The following is a 27,824-nucleotide window of genomic DNA, read 5'->3' as shown; positions in this document are numbered from 1 at the left end:
GCTCCTACAATGAATGGTCTTGTGGTGGCAACACGACCTTCAGGCCCCTCAAATGTGACTGCGTGCGAGCTTCGAAAGCTCTCACAGTGACCACCAATACCTGCCAGCTGATCCAGCGTAGGCACGATGGTCCAGTCCTGTGGCCATTTCGATCTCGATATCAGAGTGACGTCTGCTCCGGTATCTATCAGGCCAGTGAGGGTGATGGCTTGCCCGAGGTGCTTCAGGACACAGGTGAGCTGAGGCCGCCCGCGGCTGATGTGCCTGGTCCAAGCGATGACAGCTGTGTTGTTCTGTGACTCTGGTAGGAGGAAAGCTTGCGCTATGGTTAGTCCTTTGGGTAAAAAACATGGAGGGTCTAGACACAAAGCTAAGACTGTAATTTCCTGTGAACAGGTGACAGACAGCACAGTTGGAATGACATAAAACCCTTCTGCATGGGATCTGCTCACTCCCACTATTAAGAACTGACGTGGTTGTGGTTCAGGTCCCAGCTGTCCTGTAGACACTGTGTAAGCAACAGCATTGGTTAGCATCACTGGCTGGGCTGTAGACAGCTCCAGTCTGGTACCTGGGGACATTGTGGTCGGAAGTCCTGCAAGGATGTGTTGCAGTTCTGAACTTGGTGGCCTGTGGTGGTCTCTGGCCTCTGGTGCAGTGGTTTTTGTATCATTGCACGCCACTGCTCCGTGCTGGGCTGCACGTTTCCCGGCAGATGGCACGAAAAACCCTGTGCTGGGTAAAAGCTGTTAGTATTGTGACAGAAACCTCTGCATCCACTGTTTCTTGGCAATGGCCTTCTGCGGGTCCTAGGACATCCCCTTTTAAAATGACCTCTCTGACCACACGAATGGCACGAGTCCCTTGGAATTTGTTGGTTCTCAATTGCACCTTTGAATGCTATTAAAGCTTCTGCTAGGGTTTGTGTTTGCCTTTCTACTGCTTTTTCCTGCTGCTTTAGGGTGTTTTCTTGAGCTGTTGTGATGGCACTGGCCAATACTTCTGCCTGCATGGCTGCTGCATGCTCAGGGGTGCCCAGGCGGTTGCAAGCATCTACTAGCTGTGTCAGGGTGGGCTCAGGATCCTGTGGTAATGTACGTAATGCCTTTTTACAGGTTGGGTTTGCATTAGAAATTGCAAGCCGTTTTAATAACTCTTGTCTGGCTCGATCTATTGGAATCTGCTTTTCTAATGCCATTTTTAAACGGTCCAAAAACTTAATATAAGGCTCATCTATGCCCTGTTTTATTTCTGTAAAATCTAGTTCTGGCTTGTTGCCATCAGGGACCTGTAACAAAGCTGTTTTTGCTGCTTCTTTGACATCCTGCAATACTTGTCTACTAAGAGTTCGGGCTTGTATTTGAGGATCTGTATGAGCTCCTTCACCTGAGAGCTGATCTATAGTCAAATTTGCAGTAGCTGGAGTTCCTGCATAACCTCTTAAAAGGTCGTTTAACAAACGTTTCCATGCTAGTTCCCACAGAGAAAATTCTGTTGGAGATAGCAGGGATGTGCAAAGCTGTTTTAGATCATGTGGAGTGAATATGTTTGCTGTGAAGGTGGCCTGTAATAGGCTTCTGAAATAGGCAGAATCTCTACCATACAGACGAGAGGCTTTGCAAATCTCTTTTAACTCAGCAAAGTTGATTTGTTGCCATGTTTCCCTGGGTCCCGGACCTGCAGTGTATTTCACAGGAAAAACCTTCAATTTCGATGCAATTTCCCACTCTCCTTCCTGAACTGCATCCTTTCTTATCCTCTGCCAGGTATCTGTGACTCCCTGTGTGTTAAACTCTTCCTTAGATTGTTTGAAATTACATTGTGGAGCATAGGAATAGTTTGTTTTTTGTTCCGGTAAGTTATCGGACATGGGCGCCGCCATTTTGGACAGGGTCAGTTCCGGCGCATCACTTCCGGTTCCCACGCTCGGCAGAGAGGGGGTGTGCTGTCCCGGGCTGTGGGCGGGGAGCAGGGGCAGGGACACCGACCGGGCACCGCCTACAAAAGGGGTGCGTCCCTGCTCCGATGGACAGGAGCTCAGAGACGAGCCACCCAGGGACTCCTGGGAGTCCGAGGAGCCACGCCCACGAAGGACAGAGCTGGGCTCGGGGCTATAATGGCGATTGCCACGTGCTCTATTGTTCTCAGACTGGATTCTATCGGCTCGGCTTTTTCCAGTTTTACTGTCAAAATTCACCGATTTTGAACGCCAAAGCAAGGTTTTGAGAGGAGATAGAGAGGACTTTGCTCTGGTAGGGTTTTTGGAAGACGGGTTTTGCAGACAAGCCTGGCCAGGGCTGGTCTGCTCCCCCCTGTCTCGGGATGGGGGCGGTGAGGCAGGCGGGGGGGCAGCTGGCCTGGCTGCCCCCCGGCCTCTCCACCGGGGTTTCTCGGCTGGGATAAAGGAAGGTTTTTGGGTCCCCTCAGAACTTTGCTTTCTCCTGTCTTCTCTGTCCTGCCTGCATTCTGCCCTCTCCCTGGTCTTTGCTTGCTTTTCATTTTCCATTATTACAAATTTCAATACCGTCCTGAATATTGGACGCAGCTTTAAGTTGGACTTCTTGTTCTTTTCTGTGTTATATAATTTCAGTCCAACTGAATCCCAGAAGTCTGGATCGAGTTTCTGAGACATGTCTGAGTTTGGGAATTCTTTTAAGACCCATTTTACAAGCTTTTTAAGCTGTTTTTTGTCAAACTGAATATCTTGGATTTCCAACTTATAGTTAAAATACGAAAAAAATTCCTGCTCAGCTACTGACAACCGATTCCCCATGGTGAAACTCACCGAGTCTTCTGGTCGTCCTTCTTGGTATAGACTTTTTCCCGGGTCCTGGGTGCAACAGTTTCAGCTTAGCCGATTCACAGTATCCTCTGAGGGTGTGCCGTTTGCTCCCGTCCCGTCTGAATTATAGCCTCTTCTTCACCGGTATGAGGCTTCGATTTGGGATTCCCTCTAAACCCCAAATCTCTTCTTCTGAGTTTTCTTTTTTAACGCGACAAAAAACTCAGGTGCAGGCCTGCTTCCCCAAAAACGCAAATACCAAGGAAAATTGTCCTATTTTGATTGAGGTAATCAAAAATTCCTAGACCATCTTCCTCAATATGAGAAATTCTGTCCAGGTGCCACGTATTAAGTTTTGTTTCGTCGGGCCAGGGTTTTATGAGCCTTTAAAAGAAAACTTAATACACACAAAGGATAGCTCAGCTATTACCTTTGGAGGCAAATAATGAGCAGGATGGCTTCTGCTGCAGTGTTGGAAACCAAACTGTTTAATAAAAGGAAAAACAATAAACAGAAAATCCGATCCAGGTACAGAGGTCTGCTCCTGGTAAAACACCTTCACAAAAGCCTCGCAGTTTTTTTGTCTTCTCTTTTTCTACCTGATGGCCCAGGCGGGATCTTTTGGCTCTCATCCAATTAGGTGACCCCAAGGTTTTAGTGAAGTCTCTGAGGTCCTATAAGGTGGCTTTTCACCTGATCGTTGGGAGAAACTTCTGGGCTTTCTTCCTTTTTTGGGGGACAAAGGCTAGTTTGTCCCTCTCTCATTGGGGGCATCCCCCTACACTCCTTCAGGCTACCAGTTCCTGAGCCTTTTATTTTTACTAACATTTAAATGAGCGTTCTCATCACTTACAAATATGTACCAGAGTATTATCTGTAGCTCAATTTGCAATATATTTTTTTGTTTTCTGTACTTTATAGTTCCTACATCTTTCTCCTTCCCAGACTTTCAATATTGTTTTCATTTTTAAAAGCCTTCTGTTTATTGCTTCCACTAATCTTTAGATCTCTGCTTAACCTCATTGCCTGCTATTGCCCTTTTCTACATTTAGATTTAACCAGTATGTCAGTTACAGTCTCTGCAGAAGGTTCCTTACAAAAAAAAAAAAAAAAAAAAAAATCCACATTTACATGGTACCAGATGCTTTCCTCAAGTTATGTGTCCTGAAAAATCTATACTTCTCCTGTCTCTATAGGATATGTTTTCAATAGAAAGTTGTCAGAAAAAATAGGAAGTAAATTTTTTTGTTGTTGTTTTTGAAAGATATTTTTCCCTTTAAAAGACTCACAAAAATCTTTGTACCTCTATATTCCCCTGTCACTTGTGATAGAGTTTGGAGAGAAAGACCAATCACAAATGGCAAATGCATTTAAACCTGACTCAAAGAGAAGTGCATGAAAGAAGTCTAGTCTAAAAGAACTCATTAATGGTGCACAACATGCATCTGAGAGGGTAGAAGTCATAAATTAATCCTTAAGTTTTGGAATAGGAGTAATTACAGCCATTTTTTCAGTGTTGCTTATTGTCAGATTTAAATTTTTCTCGTAGTTCTAGTGTGTCACACTTTGTACAGTCTTCATTGCTTTCAGAAAACTCATCTTGGTTATTATTACCTACACTCAACTATAGGTTTTCCTTTTTTTGCAGTGTCTAAAAGAAAGCTGTGTGCTTTATGTTGACCTTGAAATCTTGAGTCTACAAGAAATATTGAAGTTGTCACTCTAGATTGTCTCTGAATATTGTTCATTAAACTTGTATGGCACATTTTCAAACACACGCCACGCTTTTAGAAGTTATCTTGACGCTTTTTCTCACTGCTGTATCATGTAGTGGTGACTCAACCTGATCAACCCATACTTCTGCAAAATGAACTTTAAAGCCTGGAGTTGTAAGTTCCAACTGCCCATATTTGACCATTTCCTCACTTGAATCACCATGTCTAATCTCAAAATTTTAACCTCCTTTATTTAGACATCGCCTTTACTTTTGCTAGTGGTATGGCAAACACACATTCTTAATTAAGCACCAATAATTTTATATTATGTTTTTGTGGCCAGGCTTTTGTTGTGGGGGAGACTATAAGGGCAGTTTCTTTGTTTTGCTAAGAGCATCCCCTATGTCTGAGAGAGCCAATGCCAACCCAATGTTCCAAGACAGACCTGCCAGTGTCATAGGCTGACCCCATTAGAAAACATAGTAACACCTCTTTGAGAATTTATTTCAGGATAAAAAGTTATTGTGCATAAATAATTGTGGCCAGAGAAGACAGGAGTGAGAATATGTGAGAGAAACAGCTCTGCACATACCAAGGTGAGTGGAGAAGGAGGAGAAGAAGGTGGTCCAGCTGCTGGAGCTGAGATTCCACTGCAGCTTGTGGTGCAGACCGTGGTGAGGCAGGATGTACCCCTGCAGCCCATGGGAGTTCATGGGGAAGCAGAGATCCACCTGCAGGACCCCCATGCCAGAGAAGGTGGATTCCTGAAGCAGGAAGTGTCCCACAGGAGACTTTCCCGTCCTTTGCCGCTCAGTGCAGCAGGCAAAGGACTCTTCTTCCTTAGGACGAAACAGCAGCAGCAAGGACATGCAAAGAATTTACTGTAACCATCATTGCCCTGCAGTGCTGGCAGGGAGAAGGTAGACAACTGGGAATTAGGCTTGGGAAGGAGGGAAATCTCTCTCTGATTTTGATTGGTAATAAATTCAGCTAATTTCTCTAAGTCAAGTCTGTTATGCCCATGATGGCCATTGGTGAGTGATCTCTCCCTGCCGTTATCTCAGCTTGTGACTCTTTGTTGTTTTCTTTTCCCTGTCCAGCTGAAGAGGGAAGTGATAGAACAGCTTTAATGGGCGCCTGGCATTCAGCCAGAGTCAAACCACCACAAATTTACTCGTTTATGGTATCTTGAATGGTTTCAAATTAGTGCAAAGGAAGAACATTTTCTATTGATGATGCTGGAAGTGATGCTGGAATATTTCAGTCAGTAGTAAAAATTTTGTATTCAATATAAAATATGGTTTTCAGCTCTCTGGATGTGGAAGCTTCTCAAAAAACCAATCCCATGTAGCTCAGCTGAAAAAATGAGTGGAAAAATACATTTGGACTGGAGGACACGGGCCAGTTCCTTGGGAGACAGAGGTAGTCATCTCCCAAAATGCAGAAAGAGTACTATGAGCAGATGGTGTTATAGCTGCATTTGGGCAATAAAGCATAGAGTTGCATAACCCATCTTTATTCTTATGCTTTAAACAACCATTTCCTCTATCCTTGTGAATCATCCCACTTGAAACTCTCTTGACCCCCTGCATTTCATCAATGATTTTCTGTCTTGCTTCCCTCAGCCTGCCTCATTTTTTAATTTGCTCAGTCCACTTACTTGAATTCTTTCATTAGACAATCAAGAAAAAAAACCCAATCCTTTAGAGGGATTAGTAATAAGTCTTAAGATTGTGTCAAGCAAGCTTATGGTAAAGGGATTTCTTAAACATACCATGCATTAGTGAAAGTGATTGGCTAGAAAGGTATGCACTCTTTATCTGTTGCCTGGTTCTCCACTGCCTGCACCACCTCAACCAGCAAGCAGAATTGTTTATCTGGCATCAACAGAGTATACTGTTAAAAATGTGAGAGTTTCAGCTAAGGAGCACTTGTGCACTTTTTTTATACCTACTTTTGAGAGGTTTTTTCTTACCAAAGTACCCTGGTCCTACAGGGTCTTACCAAAGTACCCTGCCACACTGTAGTGGCAGTCTTTGTTCATGTCACTGCATACTTGCTTATTTCCAATCCCTGCTTGTAACCCTAAGGCACATGGTAGCTAAGTTTATATACCATGTCAATAATCAGATATTCATTTTCAAATGCATTGTACTTACAACTGACTTCCCTGATTTTTCAAATCATTAAACAATTGCGAACACTTTTCAATTAAACAGAAAAAATCCAAAGATGCAGAATTAAAGTTCAGTTTCTGACAGGTGTAATGAGTTTCTCAGCACACAGCTACCCTACTTTTTTTCTTGAGAGTGTTCATGCCTAGCACAAAGTGCATATCATGATAAATACATCACAACCTTGGATAATTTCTACCTGTCAGCAAGCAGTTCTAGCTAGGGTGCCCAGATCTGACTTTTGAAAGGGAAGAACAGGTTTATTATGACTGCCAGTCACTCTGATTGGAGAAAGGGACAGACTGACAGCAGCAGGGTTGAGATTACCAGCAGTTTGAATAAACAATCTGATATTTTCCTCTCTCTTTCTCTTTTCACACTGCTGAGGAGAAGAAACAAATTTTTCCAGCCGTGACAATTTGCTGTGTTAAAGTATAATGTATGTTTTGACTTTTTTATTAATCCAAAATGACTTTATATTCAGTGGGGAGTTTAGATTCAAAATATCTCATCTACATAGTCAGATAAATACAAACAAGTAACAGGATGAAAAAAAGTTTCATTTTCTGCATCAAAACCTTGTATATTCATTTCTTTAAATAACTGCAATTCAATCATTTGGTGAGGATTTTACCATTAGAAAGAAATTATGTTTTCAAACAAAAGAAATAATGAATATAGATGAAGGAACAGCTACAGATGTTCCTTCCCAGTGATGCCATATATAATTATCAGGTAAGACTAGCCCCCAGTTCTGCTCATCCATACGTAAACAGAAATTTGAGCTTTCAAGATCCCATTAAAACTTGTTAACTACTTAAAGCAGAACTTCAAAGGAGACACTTAACAGTCAGCAAAGAACAGTGAAACTTGTAATAATTGAAAATAACATCCATACATGCCGGAAAAAAAAGATGAAATTGTGAATAATGCTAGTTACACAGAAGGGAAGAAGACAGAAAAGGAAGAAGGGCAGGACTGGAGTTTTGAAACAGAAACCATAAGCAGAAAACATAAGAAAGGCCATCACAACAGAGTCAGCAAACCTAGGCCAGTCCATCAGGACCCATTCTGTTATGAATTAATCACAAAGAAATCTGAAAAGGAGAGGAAGAGAGAGGAAAGCTATAAATTCCTGGTTTGAGTATCTTCTGGGGCTATTGTGGACTGAGATTAATTTATCAGCTGGGACTGAGTGGTGTCCTGACACCTTGGCTTTTACAAACATCTCTTGAATTTGGTCATTTTAGATTTGAGAAGCTTCCCATTAAACACTGCATCTTTTTACAATGTATCAATCATTTCCTATAAGAACCCCTCTTGTCATACAATTCATTACCTGCTTTAGGTATAAATCTAGATGAGGAGAAGATGATAAGTAAAAACCATAGTTCAATGGGCCTTTACTCAGTTCTGCAAAGAGAACACAACAAGCTTTGCAGTATTGTTTTTGCAGTTGCTAAAAGAATTCCTCCATGTGGCTGGACATGAACTGTAGCAACCACTGCAGCAGAAAATTCTTCAGCTTTATGTGGTTAGTCACAGTTCTGAACTGCATTTAACTGAAGTTTGTTTTTATTATCTGTGAAGGATTTCTTGCTTCCAGAAGAGAAGTTGTATTGAAATGAGACAGGTATCTTAAACAGATGACTGACATTGATTTCATTCACTGCCATGGTACTATGGCTGATGCTGGTGTGGATTCTAGTCTAAGCCTCAAAATAAATATGAATTTTTATCTAGACAGAGTTTAAAATTACAGCCTCATCGATGCATAGCAAGCACAGCTGAACAATAGGAGATACTGATTAGGATAAACATTTTTGTCTCTTGTGAGACTATAAATAAAAATTTAAATGTTGCCTTGTGATCAAATGATTTATTCATCTCTATAATATTATTTAGATCATTGAGAATTATGTTACTTTAATTATTGAGAAATTGAAGGATTTTGTGAGGGAATAGGGAACATTTTTAAAAGTCTTTAATGTACAGGCTGATGGGAATTGCTTCCTAAGCGGAAATAGTAGCTCTCATTCACAAAAGTAAATGCTGCCACTGCAGTATCTCAGGTGAAATTCTTTCTAGAATGCTTCAGTTCTGGTGAAAAGCCAGGAGTTTGAGTGCAGAAATGTTTCCACAGTTCTATTACCCTGCAAGAAATTTCACTCAGACAAAATAACAGAAAATGTTAGCTAAAAAACAGACTGTAACACCTGCAGTTGCTTTTTAAAAGCTTGTCAGAGATGTCCAGCTTCTTCTTGTTCAGAAAGTCAAATACTGCAGAGACATTTGGCTGCTGCCAGTTTAAAACAGCACCACCCTGTACACATTAGTCTTCTAAACATGGTTTTTTTTTTTGAACTTATTGCCCCGAAAAAACGTCTTGTAGTCTTTCTTTTGGTATCAAAATAGACCACAAATCTTCCGTTGGTATATATATATATATTTTAAATTGTAAATCTTAAATATTTATTTATATTTATATTTATAAATTTAATATACATAAAAATATCTTAAAATATGTATCTTTAAGATCCAGGTAGTAGCTATTTCAACTGGCCTTCTATTTTTGATGTGCTTCATAGAATATTCTGAAGTTGGATGAAACTAGCTGCATGGACTCCTGTGACACAAAAGAAGTAAAAACCAGCTAGGAGGTACCTAAGGAACTATACTGGTAAATCTAATTGTTTACTTACCTGACTAGCTCTCCATAATTAAGCACAGTAAAATGTTGAAGACTATTTCTTGACACTATACAACTAAATGATCAGAAATGTGGTTCTTTGCAAGTGGTTTGATGGCAAGCTCCTCAGTCTTGCTTTGAGAACTGTGTTATTCTGAACATCCCAAGAAAAATAAATGCAATAATGAAAAAATGGAAAATCAGGTAAAGCAAAGTGAAAAACTGACATATTTTATCTCCAACCTATCTAATAACCCCCATCAGGAACAAATAGGAATAAATGTATCTGTGCCAAATAAACGACCCCAAGTGCTACTATCATTAGTAGCACTAATGATCTTCCCTAGTTACTTCAAGGCACCCCATTTATTTAGAGTAAAAGAGGTAATTGGAGAGGTCCAAAGCACTTCTTAGTATTGCCATGTCACAATTCTCTCAAGAATTTCAATTCCCTCATTAAAGCAATGTCATTATCATGACCTGATTGACATTTCTCTAACAATGCACAGCAGAGAGGATCATGTTACCCAAGCCCACCTCAGCTTTTTCCAGATCATTAGCTGAGAAAGGCACTTTTGAAAGCAAACAGAATTCTAAGAGAATGCTTAAAGAAAATGAAAGCCTACAAACTATAAAGTTACTATTGCACAAAGTTAACTTTATGAGGTAATGTGAAAAAACGCAGCAACAGAAGCTGTTAAAGGTGCAGCACATCTCATCATACACTGTATGTATACTTCAGGGTCAGACCAGTGCTGAAGACTTTATGCTGGGCTTTCTCATGCATATAAATAGCCTCTGGAACTAATATGAGATTATCCATGTTTTTTCATGGAAGAATTTTCCATGAATTCTTCCGTAGGGCAAAGCCAGTACATTTACTCAGACTCCTACGTAAATTGTCCCAGGATCCTAATTTGATGTACTCCGGTGGAAAGTGATTAGGGTCAGAGGACTTAAGCTGTATTCTAACACATATTAGATTTAAATAATCCTGTCTCATCTCTTCTGGCTCCTATCCAGATTATTTTAACATGTTTTGCTGAGTGAGTTGGTTTGTAAGGTTTAACCAAGTTTTAACAGCATCTAGTGACATTTCACTAGCAAGCAGATGAGTCCCAAAAATCCAGGCTGCTAAGTGCCTCAATGTTCAATTTTTGTAAGGTTTCACAGGAGAACAAATTTCTCAGAGGAACTAAGGAAACATGGTTTTTCAGACTAGACATGTCAGTCTTTCAAACTGTATATATGTCTGGGTTGCTGCATCTCCCTGTAGAAGCTTGAAATATATTTTTTATTTTCTGTACACCAGCTATTAATGGTAGCTAGTGCCAAGTGAGAGAATTGCAAAAAGCTTACTAAAAAAGTCACCACATGAGTACTGCAGTCTGATTTCTTTTTTTAATTTTTAGCAGCAACCTGACAGGATGTGTCAGGGCTCCTTGTCTGGTCTTTGAAGACTCCCCAGAAAATATGAGGGAAAGATTTTCTTCTCTTTCTTTCCCCCTCATTTCTCTATCCATATGTTGCTATCCAGCTTGAAAGCAGTGCATAAATGTAATTTGGGGGAAATTATAGGTTAATTATGTTAGAAGAAAATAAACTAGAAGAACGTATGAACACAAGAATATGTGGACAGACCACATGGGCATAATCTGTTTTATATTATCAGTTTAATGATATAAACTTCAACAATGCATTTTAATTGGATCTCTGGAAAGACTTGATTTTATTTTTCCCCTCTATTTTTCATAAGTCTTCATTCTTGTGACAGTAGACAATTACAATTAAATTTTAAAATTATTTTTAAGCTCATCTTAGGCCATTTTACTTGAATGAGCCTGTAAACCACTGAAAACCCTTGTTCAGAATTTAACAGAAACAGAGACAGAAACTTAAGCAGCATTTCATAGGGTTGCTCCTTGACATAGAAGATGGCCTTTGGTTTGGACACTATGTTCTTATCACGTCCAGGTACTACAAGTAGTTTTACTGAATCTTATTCCTGTGTCCACGGGGAACACTATCTATTTCTTAATATGGAATTATATATAAATAATAACTTTAGAAGAAGGTGAAATATTTCTTTATTCCAATGGTAAATGGAATGCAAATGTACACAATACAGCAGAATTTTTATGTCAACATAAGAAAGTCCAGACCACATCAGAGACTGAAAAACTGACTGGGCACAGACTGGTGAAAGGCAGACCAGATTAGAGTAATGCATTTTCAAGGACCTGAACTGGCTGCTATGGTCTAACACACCAACATAAGAAGAGGTCGGAGGAAGATGTTTTGTGCTGAGTTAAATCCTTAAATACAGCTTCTATTAGTCATGGCATTAGGTAGGAAACCAGAAAAATGCAATCTCTGTTGCTGTAAGCATTAAAAACTAAAACAAAGGAGTTCTAGACTCTAGACTCTATTCTGAAAACGTCTTTATTTGTACCACATAGCAATAAATCAAGTTTAAGCATAATCAGATCCATGTACATGTTAACACAAACGTCTGGAGTTCAACACCCTGCTTATACTAGCAATTTGTCAGCAACAGCTAACTTTATGGCTGTTTTCAGTACAAGTGGTTGTCCTGACAAATCAAGATAAGAGATTCAGGACTGTTTTCTTGTAATACTAACAAGGTTATTTATGTAGAGGGAAAAGAGATATATTAGGAAGGAAACCTGAGTACTTTGTGAGCAAAGTCGATCCTTTCAACTGAGATGTTTTATCAAACTGCATTGGGACAAAAGGGAATTCATGAGGTTATGCTTCTTTGCATCTGTAAATAAATAGATATTATAAAATATGTTTAGTGCTTTTAAAATATGATTCAGCAAAGAAAAAGAGCAGTGTGGTGAGATAAAAAGATGATTTATCCCATGGCCACAGTGCTTCAAATTGACCGGAGAAAGTAATCTAATCAGACTTTATTAAACTGATTCTGCAGTACATCCTCGATGCCTGGAAGCATTGTCTGAGCTGGTCTGTGGTCTAATCCTGCTTTAGGATGTTTGCCAACTATTTAGCCTTTTTGAAGCAGAAACACAGACACATACAATTTAATTATTGCAAACTGTTTTAATTAGAAAGAAATGTGAACTTTTGATGATTCCTGACTTCTGAGAGAAGCTACATCCATGACAGAAGTATTTAAATAACTCTGAACAAGCACATCTGTTTTACTCAGAGCAAGCCATAGCAGATATTGTAGGCTCACAAAACAGCCTAAAGAGCTGCTGCCAGGTTATATAATCTTTGAGCACTCATCCAAGGCATCCCTGAAGGCAAGTGCAGAGGGGAGAAGTGCTAAGGGTTTGGTTTTGCTTCAGCCATTTCCCCCATTGCGTGACAGTCCCTGCCCCGCAAGCTGGCAATATTGATGGTGGCAGTTCCAGACCCATACTGAAAAGGAAGCTCCATTTGTGTGACAGAGAGTTCCCCACAGATCATCAAAAGAAACATGCTAAAAAAATAAGGGCAGGATGTTGCTAGTCCTCTCTTGCACATGCAGATGTCTAAGTTTCCTCTCCTTATCCATTGTTGGCCAAGTTAATTCTCAATAAATTCCCACATTTTGTAATAAAAAGATAACAGGGAGAGACCTTATTTTTTCACAGAGCTGAAGGATAATTTTCTTCATATCAGCTGGTAGGTTGCTATTTTTCACATTTGTGAAAAAAAGTATGGATAACCCAGCAGTGTTTTTTGTTATTGTACTGCTGAGCAGTGCTTACACAGCATCAAACTCTTCTTGGTGCTGCCAAACAATTGGACAAGCGGCAATGGGCAGAAACTGATGCACAGAAAGTTCCACCTGAATGTGAGGAAGAGCTTCCTTACTGTGTGTGTGACTGAGCAATGGAACAGGTTTTGCAGGGAGGTTGTGAAGTTTCTCTCACTGGAGACATTCAAGAACTGTCTGGATCAATCCTGTGCCAAGGATGGCCCTGCTTGAACAGGGAGGTTGCAGCAGATGATTCACTATGATCCCTTCCAACCTGACCCGTTCTGTGATGCTGTGATTTCTTACCCTCAACCTAACAGCAATCAGGCTGGGGGTACACAAGAAAGTGGGGTCACAGCTGTGACAGCTGTCTCCAGCTGACCAAAGGAATATTCCATGCCACATGATTTTATGTTCAGTAATAAAAAAGCTAGGGAAAGAAGAAGGAAGGGTGGGAGACATATCTGGAATTAGAGCATTTGTCTTCCCGAGTAATTCTTAGGTATGATGGAGACCTTCTTGGAAATGGCTGAACAGCTGCCTGCCAATGAATTAATTCATTATTTTGCCTGCATAAACAGGATTTGTTTCCCTTTCCATATTAAAATGTTCTTATCTCAACTCCCCAGTGTTCTCACTTTTCGAATTTTCCCCTCTATTCCACTGGAGTGAATGAGAAAGAGACTCTGTGTGGAGGAGCTGCTGGTCAGGATTAACCCACAACACTTGAACACTGGATATTTTACTACTTCACTGAGGATGGTGCAACTGCGATCTGTACTGTCTTCCCTGATACAAGAATAACATAGCACATTTTAAGTTAAAAATCTGAGAAAACCCAACTTGCTGATCACACCCTTCAAGAAAGTGCTCTCTATTTTGCCTGCAGTAATGCCACAGTGCAATATTGCAAGTCCCACTTAATTAATTAGTTCTGTACTCTTTAATCTACCAGCTCACATTATTCTTCCTGTTATCTCCCTCAACTGTGGGTTCTCTCACCCCACACTCTGCAGCACCATCCTCTGTTTCTCGCTTGATGAATACTTCTGCAGAAAGTCTATGTTTCTTTCTCTCTCTCTCCTGGTCATCAGTGTGCACAATCCTTGGATATGAGGAATTAAATATATAATATTATATTCTTATATTTCTTATACATCCACCTTCTGTTTGTTCATGACCTTCTGCCTTCAAGAAAGAAGTCTGTCACTCTTGCAGAGCTGCCAAAGTCTATCAGGTCTCAAATAATGAGTTCTTATTGCCTTTCTTTCTTACCTCAGTGATTGAGTCCTTGTTAGCTATGTATACACAGAAACATTCAAGTCTTGATTTTTCAGTGCACATATGATGCAAAATTCTATGAAAATATTTTCTACATATTACCATGAGCTTTCTGGTAAGGCTGTGCTGCAATGCACAAAGACAGAGCATAAATAAAAAAACCTGACAAAATTCAGAATAACTGGAGGGATTTGGATCAGCAGGAAAATGTGTGTTCTTTCTTTCCCAGTGATACAATGAAGCACTGAGTACCAAAAAGATTCTATATGATGAGAAATGAAAAGCAAAATAAGAGGCAAAGTAGGATTCACACTATAGCATGAATATCTAAAATTCTGATACCTTGAACAACAATAAAGACTTTCTAGAATTATTTCATTTTCCTGAGTTTTTCTACAATTTCACATCTCATTCTTTCTCTGTGATTTGTCTTCATGCCAGTCTGAAAATTTCCAGACTTTTCTCTCCCTTTTGGAATAGTGGATAAATGCTAGTATTCCCCTTACTCTGGCCTTCCTAAGACATATCTCTGTTCCCAGTCATGTATACCTAAATCATCCTGTCTTGTAATAATGTTAGAACTAATATTATTCCACTTCCCATTCTAGCTTAATTCAGTCACTTTTTTTGGTCCACTTCTCGTATCTTTTCATGTGGGAGGTTCTTTCTATATTCTTGTATAAAATACCTTCTTATATAAAATATTCTTTTATAAAATAACTTTATTTACCTAACTGGTTCTTTCTGTTGCTCCAGGAAAAAAAACCCAACAACTTAGTATTGCCTTATATTAGTGAAAATCCTGTCTTTAGTCACAGCAGTAGTTTCAGGATAAATGGGGTTGTGATACTGTCCCTTGCATGAACCTTGTGAGCCATGCAAAAAGAACATTTGTCTGTTCAGAGATGTGATGAGAGAGGAAATCCTACATTGAATCAGCTGACCTTAATAATTCCCATCTATCCTAATCCTTGTGCTGGCAATATTTGTATTCCCAGAAGAGTGCAGCATTATGGATTCTCTCAGTCCTCCCACTCATGCACGAAATGGGTTGGAAATATTTTTCTCTGGAGTTCCAGCAGTTGCAGTGCTCTAGAAGATGAGTCATGGGCAGCTGTGAAGAGAGGACAATAGCAACAATGCATGCTTCCCAGTAAGTCTTGAAGAAATGCTGCTTTTGGCCTGTAAAATTGTTACTTGGATCTGTTTCCATCAAAAACAATTTGGTCAATGACGATGGGCTTTAACTATGGTCAATGATGCCAATCACTTCCATCCTATCTAATTGGTTTTGAAGAGCTTTGCAAACCTTTTACTCTCCACATGCCTGCAAATCACATGGATTATAAAAGGTTGATCCTGAATGAAACACCACTTAAGAAAAATTAAAAATAAGCAAAGAATGTCATGTTCTCCAAATTTTTTGTAATTACAGACTATTTTATATGCCTTTCAAGAATAAAACATTAAAAGGCAGGTTTAGGATGTTGTCAGTGAGCACTGGAGATTAGCTGCCAGGTTTTAGCTGCTCTCTGACCTTTCAAACTGCAAGCCTTGCAAACCCCATATTTCTAACCCGCTTCTCTAAAATTCCTACATTTTTTATATGCAGTGCTAATCCAGTTATTTTGTTTACTTTTCTTGTATGATGGCCTTCCATTTGGAAGGCTGCCTGAGGAAAGACGCCTAAAGGAAAAGAGGGAAACCAGACAGCTATAAAAATATCTTGCAGTCTTTTCACAGCTTAAAATGTATGAGGATGATGGCAACTCTCCCGCCTTTTCTTGCTGGAGCCGTGTACAGTAGAGAGACCACATCAGTATTGCCCTGGTGTGATCTTTTGCAAGATCTGGATAGTGCCATGCTGGGATATTTACAGCATTGTGCACTGTGTTTAGTGGCAGATCTGCTCACAGCAGCAAGTCTATTCCTGGCCTTGCAGAGTGGAATTCTGCCTACTCACTTTTTCCTCTCCCCACATTGTCTTCCTCTTGTCATGTATTTTACATTTAGACTTCTGATGTTAAGTAGAGCCCAGACAAAAAAGAACTTTGAATCCAAATGCTTTCAGATTTATGAGTATGGGATAGATTTTAATTCCTTCACCATCCTTCTGATTTTAGTATTGGGTGGTGTCCAGAACCATATGGGACCTATTTTCGAGATGTATTAGCATGCAGCCAAGAACTCACAGCCAATCTGAAGAAACCTAGAACAAGCTGACAGAAATAGTATGATAAGCAGAAAAATACTAAAACATTCACACCATAGAGGGTAGAAACCTCTCAAACTTTGATCTTCCTAGTTTTTATAAGAAAAACTGAAAACTAGTTCTACTTTCTTTTTCATAGCAACATATTTCATCTGCTGAAAATTAAGTGCAATTTCTAAGCTACTTGTCCATCTCTGGGGAAGAGAAAGGGTTGGACAATTATTTCTGCAATTCCCAAGCAGCCAATTATTTTAAGTGGAATGAATGGCTCACCGGAGGCTCCTTTCTCTCTTCCTTAACTGCAGTCCAGACATATGATGTTTACCTATCTCAATGTTTTTATATAACCCAATGTTCTTTTATAAGCAAAAAACATGAAGCAGGGTACCACTAAGAAGTCCATTTTGTAGCTATCCAAAGGGCCATGTTTTTTTGCATGGGCTTTACCAGGAGAGGTTAAGGCATAGATCAATTTTAGATTTTTCTAAATTTATTGGGTTTTCTTAGATTTTTCATGGTTCCCTTAAAAATAGAGAGAAAAAGTTTGCAAAATCTGTGAATAAATGGGGATTGGCTGAACACTACTAATTAAAAATGAAAATAGCATGCTAAAATATTTTTAGGCACTGTTTATACAAGTATCAAAATACCCTCTTTTAAAAGAATCATTGCACCAATCTTTCGACACATGTAAAATGAAATTACAGCTTTCTTTGTAGAAATTGAAGGGATAAATTTAAAGTAACATGAGGAGAGAAAAATAGAATCCATTCTTCTTACCCTTATGGCTGTGTTTTTAGTACATTATCATTCTTCTCCCTTACCAAATCAGCAAATTAACAGATATTAATCTACAAAGCAGTAATGCCTTTACTGTAACACTCACTAAAGGTGTATTTGAGCCTCCCCAGTAAAGAATAAAGATTGAATTAACACAGCACTCCAAATGCTGGGAAGGGTTGGACACCTTTTTTCCCATCATAGAAACCATTTCTAAAATGCCTGTAGTAGGAATCAGTATCCTCATTAGTACTTCAGCATAAGTGAAGAAACTAAAGAGCATAACCAGTAGTTTGCCAAGCAGTCAGCTTTTAGCTATGAGGAGCTTTGGTTACCAAACTCCCCTCTCCACAAGGCATGAGGATACAACACATTTGTGGCAGCGTAATGTGAGCACTGTCCCTCTATGCATGGCATGGATGGCTGAGCCCATCAGCACTTGCACAAGAGTGTATGCAGCTGGGGAAAAGTGAGCCTGGACATTTCAATCCTTGGAGGCATTAGAATGAGGAATGTTTAGCTTCTACAGTTCTTCTGAGGACTGGGACATTTAAATCCTCAGATGTGAAGTCTATAATCTATCATCAGATAGCTTGTCAGTCAATACTTATGCCCAGTTTCTGATGTAGAAGTGGGTAGAAGACATGCATTTGTCAAAATTTAAAAAATTTCTACAGCATCTATGTAGTGGTAAACATTTGTATAGGTCTTTTTACAGTTAGGCCCAGGGTAAGATGTAGTTTGCTTTTGAATATCTACTGAATGTATCAAACCCCTGAAGTCCTCTGGACTAACATGACAACGTAGAAATCACTGCTTCCTTCTTTGCATTCACTGACCAGAGACTGATCTTCACCTTTTCATAGTATTCTGCTTTGTGGTTCTGTTTATCACTATAAATTAAGACACAATCTCCCTGCCACAACACTGTGATTCATTGTCTCACTACACTCAACACAGTTCATCTCACTATTCCAGTCTTTAGACAACTGCTACCCTCCACCACAGAACTGTGGTCCAAAAGATGGGGATCTCTTCTCCTTGAAACACCTTTCTTTCAGGATGGCACATAATATTTGAACTGTCTACTTTAAAAAAATATTTGTACCGTATTTCTTTTTACAGCACATAACCCTCAAGTTCAGCAGGCTTGGTATGGTACCATCCTAGAAATTACACAAGAACAGAAAACTTCCTGAAACACTTTGAATAACCTGCAATTGATGTTGTTCAGTAGTCAACAACTGCGGTCACATGGTGTTCTGATTGTCTTGAAGGTGCTGGAGGCAGAAATAGTGCTGTACACTTTCAAATGTATCACCAAACATTTGCTAACTGCAGAATCTTGAAAAATCAGGGAAAGCACAGTGAAATTGTATGTTATATTTCAAGTGTCCATCAGCTTTCATGGTTATTGAGGAGTATTTGTCACCCATGAACTGCAAACAGTGAAGTAATTCATACTTAGCGTATTTATCACCTCATACTTTTGTTTCAAAATGGCTAAAATAGATTTCAGGCAAGCATAACTTTCTGAAATATATATTTTTTTCATATGTATGCATTGAATAACACCATGCTTCCTGATATCAGCAATTGCTGTCAGACTCCTTTATGAACTGTCAGAATAAATAACTTTTTAAAAGCACTGATAATTTAGCTATCAGTATCTGAAGGTGTTGATTCTGTTCTCATGCCTGCTATGTATGTGGATGGCCAATTACTTCAATTTTCAAAATTTCTATTAAAAATAACACTTATAAGTCTGGAAAGGTGAAAAAAGTGTGGCAAAGAAGTTACATAAGAACTAGTAGCTTTTTTGACTAAAAAAATAGCATACAATGGGTGTATTACAATGTGGGTACAGAATTGAATGTCCTGTCAACATCATGATATTGCCAGAAGGTGTTCATGATCCAAATCAATAAAATACTCTTTCCTCTGAGCACTCATGTCACATGAGATTGCACGCCTTTATGTACACAATAATTCAGTGTACTGAGATTCTGTTACCATTGTTTGGCTGCACTTTCATGGCAGGTTGGCTGGCTCCTTCTGCAGCTTCAGTTTCCAGCTGCACAGATTGTGAAAAACTTGGGGACTGCACTGCAGCAATTTTCTTTCTTGACCACCCAATTTCCTTTTACAGGAATGGAGTCTGTGGGAGGCACTGTGTGCATACAGGTATCATCCATACAGAGTCATCTGCCCTACAGCTGACATGCAGACCCTGCTTTGCCTAGGAACACACTGCAAGAGGTAATTTATCTTAAGAATGAGCTGGGGTCATACTTTTAAACAGCCACTATCAGGCATCTCAAACGTGTGTGACAGCCTTGTCTTCCTGTGCAGACTTGACTGAGTAATGAGCGATTCCTTAGAAAACAAGAATTTACCTACAGGCTCCATAGGATTCCTATATTTAGCAGTAAAGGAAAATACTGTATTTTGCTTCTGCTCCAGTTAGTGTTAAGTGTTATAAAAATTATCAGATACAGATTGTTATATTCCTTGCACCAAGATCTTTGTGGAATGTGACATCACCATGTGCCTTGTAAAGAGTGAAACATTTTTTTCCCCATGTACTTTGTTTCTAAATAAAGCAACACAATTTTGCCCTCCTCCCTTTTGTCTCTGGTTTCTAATGCTGTGATATTAATAAGGAGTGACATGTTTAAAGCCTTTCTTTATACTGGTGGAAAATAATTTTACAAAATATATCATGTAGTGCACCAAGTTGAGGACATTTTCATTGTAATTTTACAGCATAAAGCAAGAGAAGATTTTCTTCACAAAAATAATTAGCCAAACAAATAGATCATTATAGTCAATTAAGAGAGAGAAATTATTTTTGTGGACATTTCAAGTGATGCAATACATACAATTGCCATCTAATAAAAGTGTTGTGACGGTCTGCCTGATGTATGTGCTGTTTACCTTGGCTAGGCCATAGTATTATATTCAGGCTCAGAGTGGGAATCGGAGGAATGGGAAGGTTTTTGCTTTGATAGCAACAGCTGTTACAGCATAATAAGAATTCAATTCTGCTGGCCCACCTTCTACATCTTGCCCTTCCTTGGTTTCTCTTCAATCTGAAGGTCAGTAAATTCCTTAAGTATCCAGTGACAATTTCCTGAGACCTCCCACACACCTTAGGGGCTGCTATTTGCTATTGGGGGTGGCACAAAACCATCTTGAGTTTTAGACTTCTCCTCCACAGTTCTGAGACAGATTCTGCTCCATATTTCTCTATAAGGCAGGTTATTTTTTACCAACTTCCTCACTGGCTTTGACACCAAGTGACTTCAAGCAGCAGATTCCCAGTGTTTCTTTCTTCCAATCTCATCAAATGAGGAGATGTACAGACAGCAAAGTGCAAGAAAATAAACAGTCAAGTCAAGTCAATGGACAGCAAATCTAGTAACCATCCACACAGCCAATGAGTATGGTTAGATTTTTCCATCCTCTGTGCTGGAGGAAGAAAAACAAATACTTTTTGGAATGAAAAGAGAAGATAAAGCTACTAAATCCCTTCCTAAACCCTGCTCTAATCTAATCCAGTTCTAGAACTTGGACAGTGTATTTATTAATAAAGAAATATTGATGTCCAAGAGAATAGTGAAACTAAAACAGTCTTTACACATAGAGGACCTTTTACTGTGTGTTATCCAGTGGCATTCTTTAAATACACAATTATACCTTTTGATTTAAAAATAGAGGCATGCAATCTCCATCTCATTAGTAATCATTTAAAAAGATCACCATTCTACACAGCAGAAGGAGAACAGCATTAAAAATATTGACACAAGTGGCAGTACTTAGTTATCCAAATAATCTGGCTCAGAATATATATCACTAATTGTACAATATTTTAATGCATATACTTCAAGAATGTATGTTTATTAATAATAAAAAAGTTCTTAGATTCACTTTGGAAAACACATCAATATCCTACTTTATTATGACCTTGAAAGATTAGGCATGACATTACATATAACTTCTTGCTTACCAGAAGCACTAGTGAGTAGCTATCCTGGATTGTTATTTCTCTTTTAAAAAACTGAGATTGTTGGTGCTGTTTAAAAACATATAGTCTTACAAAGAGGATAAAGATTGTCACCAGTGGAGTATTTTTCCACAATTGTTGAGTAACTGAGTGTGAAAAGTACTCATGTGCTATTCTACTTTTCACATTTCCTAGTCCAGCTCTGTAGGAAAACTGAGTGTTGTACTGCATGATCTTATTCCTGAATCCATTTCTAATTCTTTAAGATATAAAATTCTCCTTTCTGAAGGAAAATTTTCTTCTGTGAGTTGAAAGTGCAAGCTCTGTATGAAATAGCCTGTTCCTTTGCTTTAAGTTTTTTCTTCACTATCTGGAACAGTGATTTTGCCCAGAAAAAAAAAAAAATGTTATAGGACATTCATTTATTTGGGCTTCTGGTGGTAGTGATGGTTTTATTTCTATAAAAGCACTTTTTGATTCACAATAAAAATCTGAATTATAGCATTTAGGAGCACACAGTGTATTTTTTTCTTCCACAGCAGGGTCATTTGGCATGTGCTATCTCACAGATTGGCTTGGAAGAAATGACTGACAGGTGATTCCATGTTTGCTTTTGCTGAAGTTGACACATTTGGCATCCACAGCACAAAGGTGTTCCTGAAAAAAAAAATTAGTCAGGTTTTCAAAGAGTTACAAAGTAATGACTTTTCAGGTTTTTGTTGTTGTTTGTATTTTTTTTTAAGAGAGTTAATAAGACATACAATTATGACTGACCAGTCCTGAGCTGATTTTTTTTTTCAACCAGTCATTTAGTTAAGCTCTCCATGTTTTCCTACAGTACCACTTTGACACAGAAGGAAAGAAGATACTTTTCCAAACCTTTTCACTCAAAATAAGTGAAAGAATCAGGCTTTTTTCCACAACGTGAATTCATAAAGATGAATGTATGGAGCATCTTCTAAGCTATGAAACCTCACAGTGTATTTTCAATTAGTTTTGTGGCACAAGAAATATAATATCTGATCAGGGATCTTTGCAAACATTCCTCATAGGATAAGGTCTGTATGGCAAACACAGCATATCATAAGACAACACTCATTGGCTTTAGCATTGCCTAACAGCAGCCCTTATTCTAAATGATAAGATTTTTCCAAAGATGTTAATTATGCTCCTTCCAAAATGTTTAGATATTGATTCTAAAGATATGACTCTACCTGCTGTCTGACACATGGAGAGGTTTCATTTGGGTAACAGAATCATTATTCACTTCTGATTATCCTGGCTCTCTACATAGTCACACAGCTGCACGTGATGCTGGGATTCCATTTCCAGAAACGCTAGTTGGCATCTTCTGTTGCTGCAGCAGGAAGATTTATACAGGATTTTAAGGTGTCAGGAATTAATCCAGATCTAGGCTTACCACCATGTAGAATATGATAGGATATTTTTTGTAGAAAAAAAGAGGAAGAAAATAAGTATAAATGCTTCCTGTGTTTCCTGTTCATAATAAAAAATATTCCTGAAGCCAAAAAAAACAGGAGTCATAGAATCCTTTGGGCTGGTTTGGACTGGAAGGGACCTTAAATACTATTTAGTTCCAAGCCCCCTGCCATGAACAGGGACAAATTCCACTAGAGCAGGTTGCTCAGAGCTCAATCCAACCGGGACTTGGAGACATCCAGGGATGGGGCATCCACGGCTTCTCTGGGCTACCTGTGCCAGTGCCCCACCCACCACAGAGTAAACATATTTCTTCATTATATCTATTTTAAATCTCCACTCTTTTAGCTTAAAGCCATTCCCCCTTGTCCTATCCCTACATGTCTTAAAAAGTCTGTCTCTAGCTTTCTTGTAGCCCCCTCTAGGAAGTGGAAGGCTATAATAAACTCTTCCCAGAGCCTTCTCTTCTCCAGGCTGAACAAGTCCACTTTCTCAGTCTCTCCATAGTAGGGAGGTGCTCAGCCCCACACACGTGGCCCTCTGGACTGACTCAGCAGGTCCACACCATTCTTATGTTGGGGGCCCAGAACTGAATGCAGCCCAGGGCATGTGTGGCTCTCTGGGCTGGGAGTGCCCATGGCTGGGTCATGTCCAGCCTCTCAGCCACCAGCACCCCCAAGTCCTTCCCAGCAGGGCTGCTCTTCATCCGTTCTCTGCATAGCCTGAATTGTCATAGCCTTGTCACAGCATAGCCTTGTCACAGCATTGTCTGTCATAGCCAAATTGTCCTTGGGATTGCTCTGACCCAGGTGCAGCACCTTACACTCCAATCCTTGAGTTGTGGGCTATTCTTGCTTTGTATATCATTAAGGTACACAGGTAAGCCTGACTTTTTATTTTCATGTTTTTCCAAAATACTTTGTCACTGGGACCCTTAGGAATGTGGAGTCTTTTACTTCTTTACAGAGAATTAGATGATAAAAACTCTGTACAAATAAAATTCTGGACACTAAGGGAACTGGCCTGTTATTAACAAATATCTAATAGGACTTTTTGGAATGGCTTTCAGCATCAACAAAATCAACACTTGAAGTTGCTTTAATAAATGCTAATTTTCTCATCTCTTAGTATTTTTGTTACTGCTCCATTTATTTCCTTTAAATTTTTCTAGCACTGGGAGCACCTGAATATGTAGCATACATTTCTGTAGCACTGAAAGTATGCTTTCTTTTCCATTCTGAAATAAGTGCAATGACAGTTTTCTCTCATTATAGTAATTAACATTAAGAAAGCTTTCTTTAGGTCCATTATTCTACATTTAAAACTTTAGAGAATTTAGTGATATGAAATGAAATTACATTTCAGTACAGCAAGAGGAAATCAGTAGAACAACAAAGCTAGTGAGGTGTCTACAGGATAAGTCCTATGAGGAGTGACTGAGGGAACTGGGATTGTTTGTCCTGGAGTGAAGGACTCTGGGAGACCTTATCACATTCTTCAACTCCCTGAAAGGAGGTTGTGGCCAGCTGGGGGTTGGTCTCTGATCCCCAGTAACAAGCGATAGGTCAAGAAGAAATGGCCTCAAGTTATGCCAGGGGAAGTGTAGATTGGATATTAGGTAAAAAAATTTCACCAACAGGGTTATGAAGCATTGAAAGAGGCTGTCCAAGGAAGTGGCAGAGTTACTGTCCTGAAGGTATTTTAAAAATGTGTAGATGTGGCTCTTATGGACATGGTTTAGTGATGAACTTAGCAGTGTTAGGTTAACGGTTGATCTTGATGATGTTAAAGTTCTTTTTCAAATTAAATAATTCTATGTTCTTACAGCATTTTTGTCTAGGAAAAATATCACTTAACATCTAATTACATTTTGTACCAGAATACAACCCTTTCATTTGTGCAATAAATTTCTAATTTAATTTCTGCCATCTATCAGTTTACATGATAAAACCACCCATTACAGATCTTTGCATTTAAATTAATTGATATCATTGAACTGGTAGATAAAACTTTGACAGGGTTTTGTGTAATTTTTCACCATAGCTAATCTTACATCCTCTTAAATAATAGAGTCTGTAATTTCACCAAAGGGAAAAAAATAAATCTGTCAGATACTTTTGGATCCTTTCATTTTCATTGATTCCTCAGTTAGTCTCAAGGTTCTTTAAGTCCTTCTCTATGTCTGCAGCTTTGAACTAGCTTATTCAGGCATTGCTTATCAGCCACTTCTCTGCATCTGAGCCACAGCTATGTGAGGTGCTAAGGAGATCACCATCAGGGAGGCTGTCTCTTGCCAAGCTCTTACAGAGTTTTCTAAATCACTGGAAGACTCTATAGTAATTTAGTGGTATCTTGTACGGGATAGTATCACTGAAGGCTCAGGGCAATGAGGAGTCTGGCTGATGGAGTTCTTTCGTCCAAAGGATTTGGAATGAACTGTATACATTTCAGATACTTGTAGAACATATTCCTCATGTTTAGCAAACAAAATCTCAATACAAATTAGACTTTTTAAAATGAAAATCAGACAATCTACATTAATACTTTAAAATGTCTAGGCTTCTATATAATTACCTTACAATACATACCCAATACATACATAGCTTTTTTTTTGCCTGTGCTTGTTTGTAAGAAAAGAATGAAAGGAAAATGAAGTGGCATTATTCAGGTTCTTTTCCAAAGTATCTGATAGTCCTTGGTGAACATGAAAAATTTTTTCATATAGATAGCTGCACTTACCTATATTTTAGACAGAAGCCATTGTTTTATACTATCTTTTAATTGAGGTTATGTCACTGCAATGATTGCAATATGAGGCTATATTAGACAAACCATATCAGTGTGGTGTCATTTCAAGTACATGCAGAGATAGTTTGTTGAATAACAGTAAAAAACACCTTTGTTTTCATAAAATCCCAGCTGTTTGAAAATATTCTTATAATATTTCCTCAGTCTACATGTTGTTTGCCATAAGTTTTTATGTAAGAAAATGTGATTGTTAAAAAAAAATCCCCTTCCATTTCCCTTTCTGTGGCATTAAATGGATCAAGGTAAATATCAGACATATTTTGTTCAGAGGAATATGAACAACAAGAAGCAACTGTGGAAGAAGACAGTGTTTATGCTTTACATGTAATGCTGCCAAATCATCTGCTAGTTGCCCTTTTAATAACCTCTTTTTCTTCCACTTCTGCTAAAAATATCTCAAAAGCCCTCAGTGAAGCCATAATTTAACAAAATTCAATATCCTGTAAATAACAACAGGTTTAGGAGTCCTCAACCATGTCCTAGAAAAGCCAAAAGAACATGAACAATCTACAGTATTTCTGTGAAAAGACCGTATTGTAATCCTTTGCCAGCTAGAATCAGCACAGATTTTAAATCTTCTTCTGCAAATGTTAACCCCACAACTGACAAATCTCAAGGGAGAATAGTTGAAGCTTTTTACTGACTTCAAGAACAGCTCAAACATTATTTTACTTGGTTAGCAACTGGTACACTAAAAATAAAGTGGCACATTGGAGATTAATTTTATTTGAACACACAGAGTTTTATATGTAATGCTTAGATATTTGAAAGCTGATGGGAGAATCCCTTAACAGCAGATTGAAACAGAATAATGAGCAGAATGGGGTAATGCAGAGGGCAAAGGTTCAACTCAGGACTCTATATTAATTTAAACTTCTTGTCCTTACTTCAGGGATTGAAAACAGTCTTGAATTTCAATTTCAGGGGCTATTCAGGGTAAAGAAAGAACACACTTATACATTTTTGGTATTCAGATAAAAATAATGCAATTCAAACCTTTGGCATATCTGTTTAATCAGCTTCAGCATTTTCTCACAGTTCCTATGGAAGGATTTTTGCAGCACCATGAGACAGTAAAAACATTTTTAAAATTTGTTATGCACTGCAATAGCTGAATTTTTTTACCAATTGTAACTCAAGATTACAGTGTTTCTATATGCAATTATCCATTCCCATATAGCAAAGACATAATTTATCACAAGTTGTGAAAATTACGATAACCTTGAGTTTCGACAGCAATATCTGCTGGTCTTCAAGACAGCTTTTGCTGGGCAAATATTAAAAAAATTGAATAATCAGAAGAAGATTATGCCTTCTGTTTGTTGAATTCCTCAGAATAAATGTTCAAACCCAAAATATTTATTCTGTAACTTGATTTATGTATTGAAATTTTAGCACCACAGTCAGGTCTTTGATGTGCACAGATCTGTGGATTAACTTGCTTACCTGGACTGTGCAGGTAGCTAAAAAGTTCATGTTTCAGGTGTACAGATTCCCAGACAGGTCAGAGCAGCCAGATTTGGTCTGCCAAGCTTGTTGACAAGAAACATAGTGCAAATGTAGCAGTTCTTTTCGACACCTATAAATGTAGATGCGTTCTTGTCACACAGATCTGGAGCTACTAGATGTGAGTGACCACGAGCTGAGCTCATGTGGAGGCAACCAAGGAGTGTGTCCACCACAGCCCTCCAAGTTCTGGTGGAATTCACCATGTGAGATGCAGCATAGTAAAGAAAGAGCCACATGACTACTCAAGTCTTACCTCTGTAATCTCAGATGCTTCTGCTGCAGAGACAATAAAGCTTCTTGGAATGGGGGATAGCTTTCTTAATCTATGTGTTGCATTTTCTTATTATTTTCTTGCCAAATAGGGAACTGACTGCAAGGCTTTACTGTTGTGATGGAGATTTACTTCATCATTCTGGCTTGAAATATGTGGAAGATCCTTCTCTCCTAGAGCCGTGATCAAGCCAGGCACTCTGACCCTGCAAGGAAGGGTACAGGGAAACAGCACAAGGCCTGGTTCACTAACCTCAAGGGAGATAAATCAGCATGGCTGAAACATGCAACTGCCCTTCCAGAGCTTCTCCCATCTTCTAGCACACTTGCTTTGATGCTGATGAACCTTAACGAGCTTTATCTGCTAAATTCTATCCTTGCTAAAATCAGTTTCTTCCCATTTTCCATGCTTGCAGTCTTTCCTTCAA

General features: G+C 38.8%; 1 protein-coding gene across 1 annotated transcript; it reads right to left on the bottom strand.

Moving 5' to 3' along the window:
- Positions 1-200: 200 nt before the first annotated feature.
- LOC135302976 (uncharacterized) lies at positions 201-3,567 on the bottom strand. The gene is made up of 2 exons (XM_064424088.1): positions 572-3,567; positions 201-301 (listed from the first exon to the last, which is right to left on the bottom strand). The coding sequence occupies exons 1-2, from the start codon at positions 2,771-2,773 to the stop codon at positions 224-226; spliced, it is 2,280 nt and encodes a 759-aa protein (XP_064280158.1). The 5' UTR covers positions 2,774-3,567; the 3' UTR covers positions 201-223.
- Positions 3,568-27,824: the final 24,257 nt, after the last annotated feature.

The sequence above is a fragment of the Passer domesticus genome, chromosome 6 (genome assembly GCF_036417665.1).
Source record: "Passer domesticus isolate bPasDom1 chromosome 6, bPasDom1.hap1, whole genome shotgun sequence".
NCBI classification, from domain to species: Eukaryota; Metazoa; Chordata; class Aves; order Passeriformes; family Passeridae; genus Passer; species Passer domesticus.
The sequence above is the reverse complement of the archived record's forward strand: the minus strand, read 5'-3'. Positions and strand labels throughout refer to the sequence as shown.

Bases quoted from the DNA above. Each gene is read 5' to 3' on its own strand.
- LOC135302976 (XM_064424088.1), bottom strand. From the start codon at position 2,773: ATGGGGAATCGGTTGTCAGTAGCTGAGCAGGAATTTTTTTCGTATTTT. The intron at 302-571 runs GTACCAGACTGG...TCCTCCTACCAG, and splicing joins TCCGACCACAATGTCCCCAG to AGTCACAGAACAACACAGCT.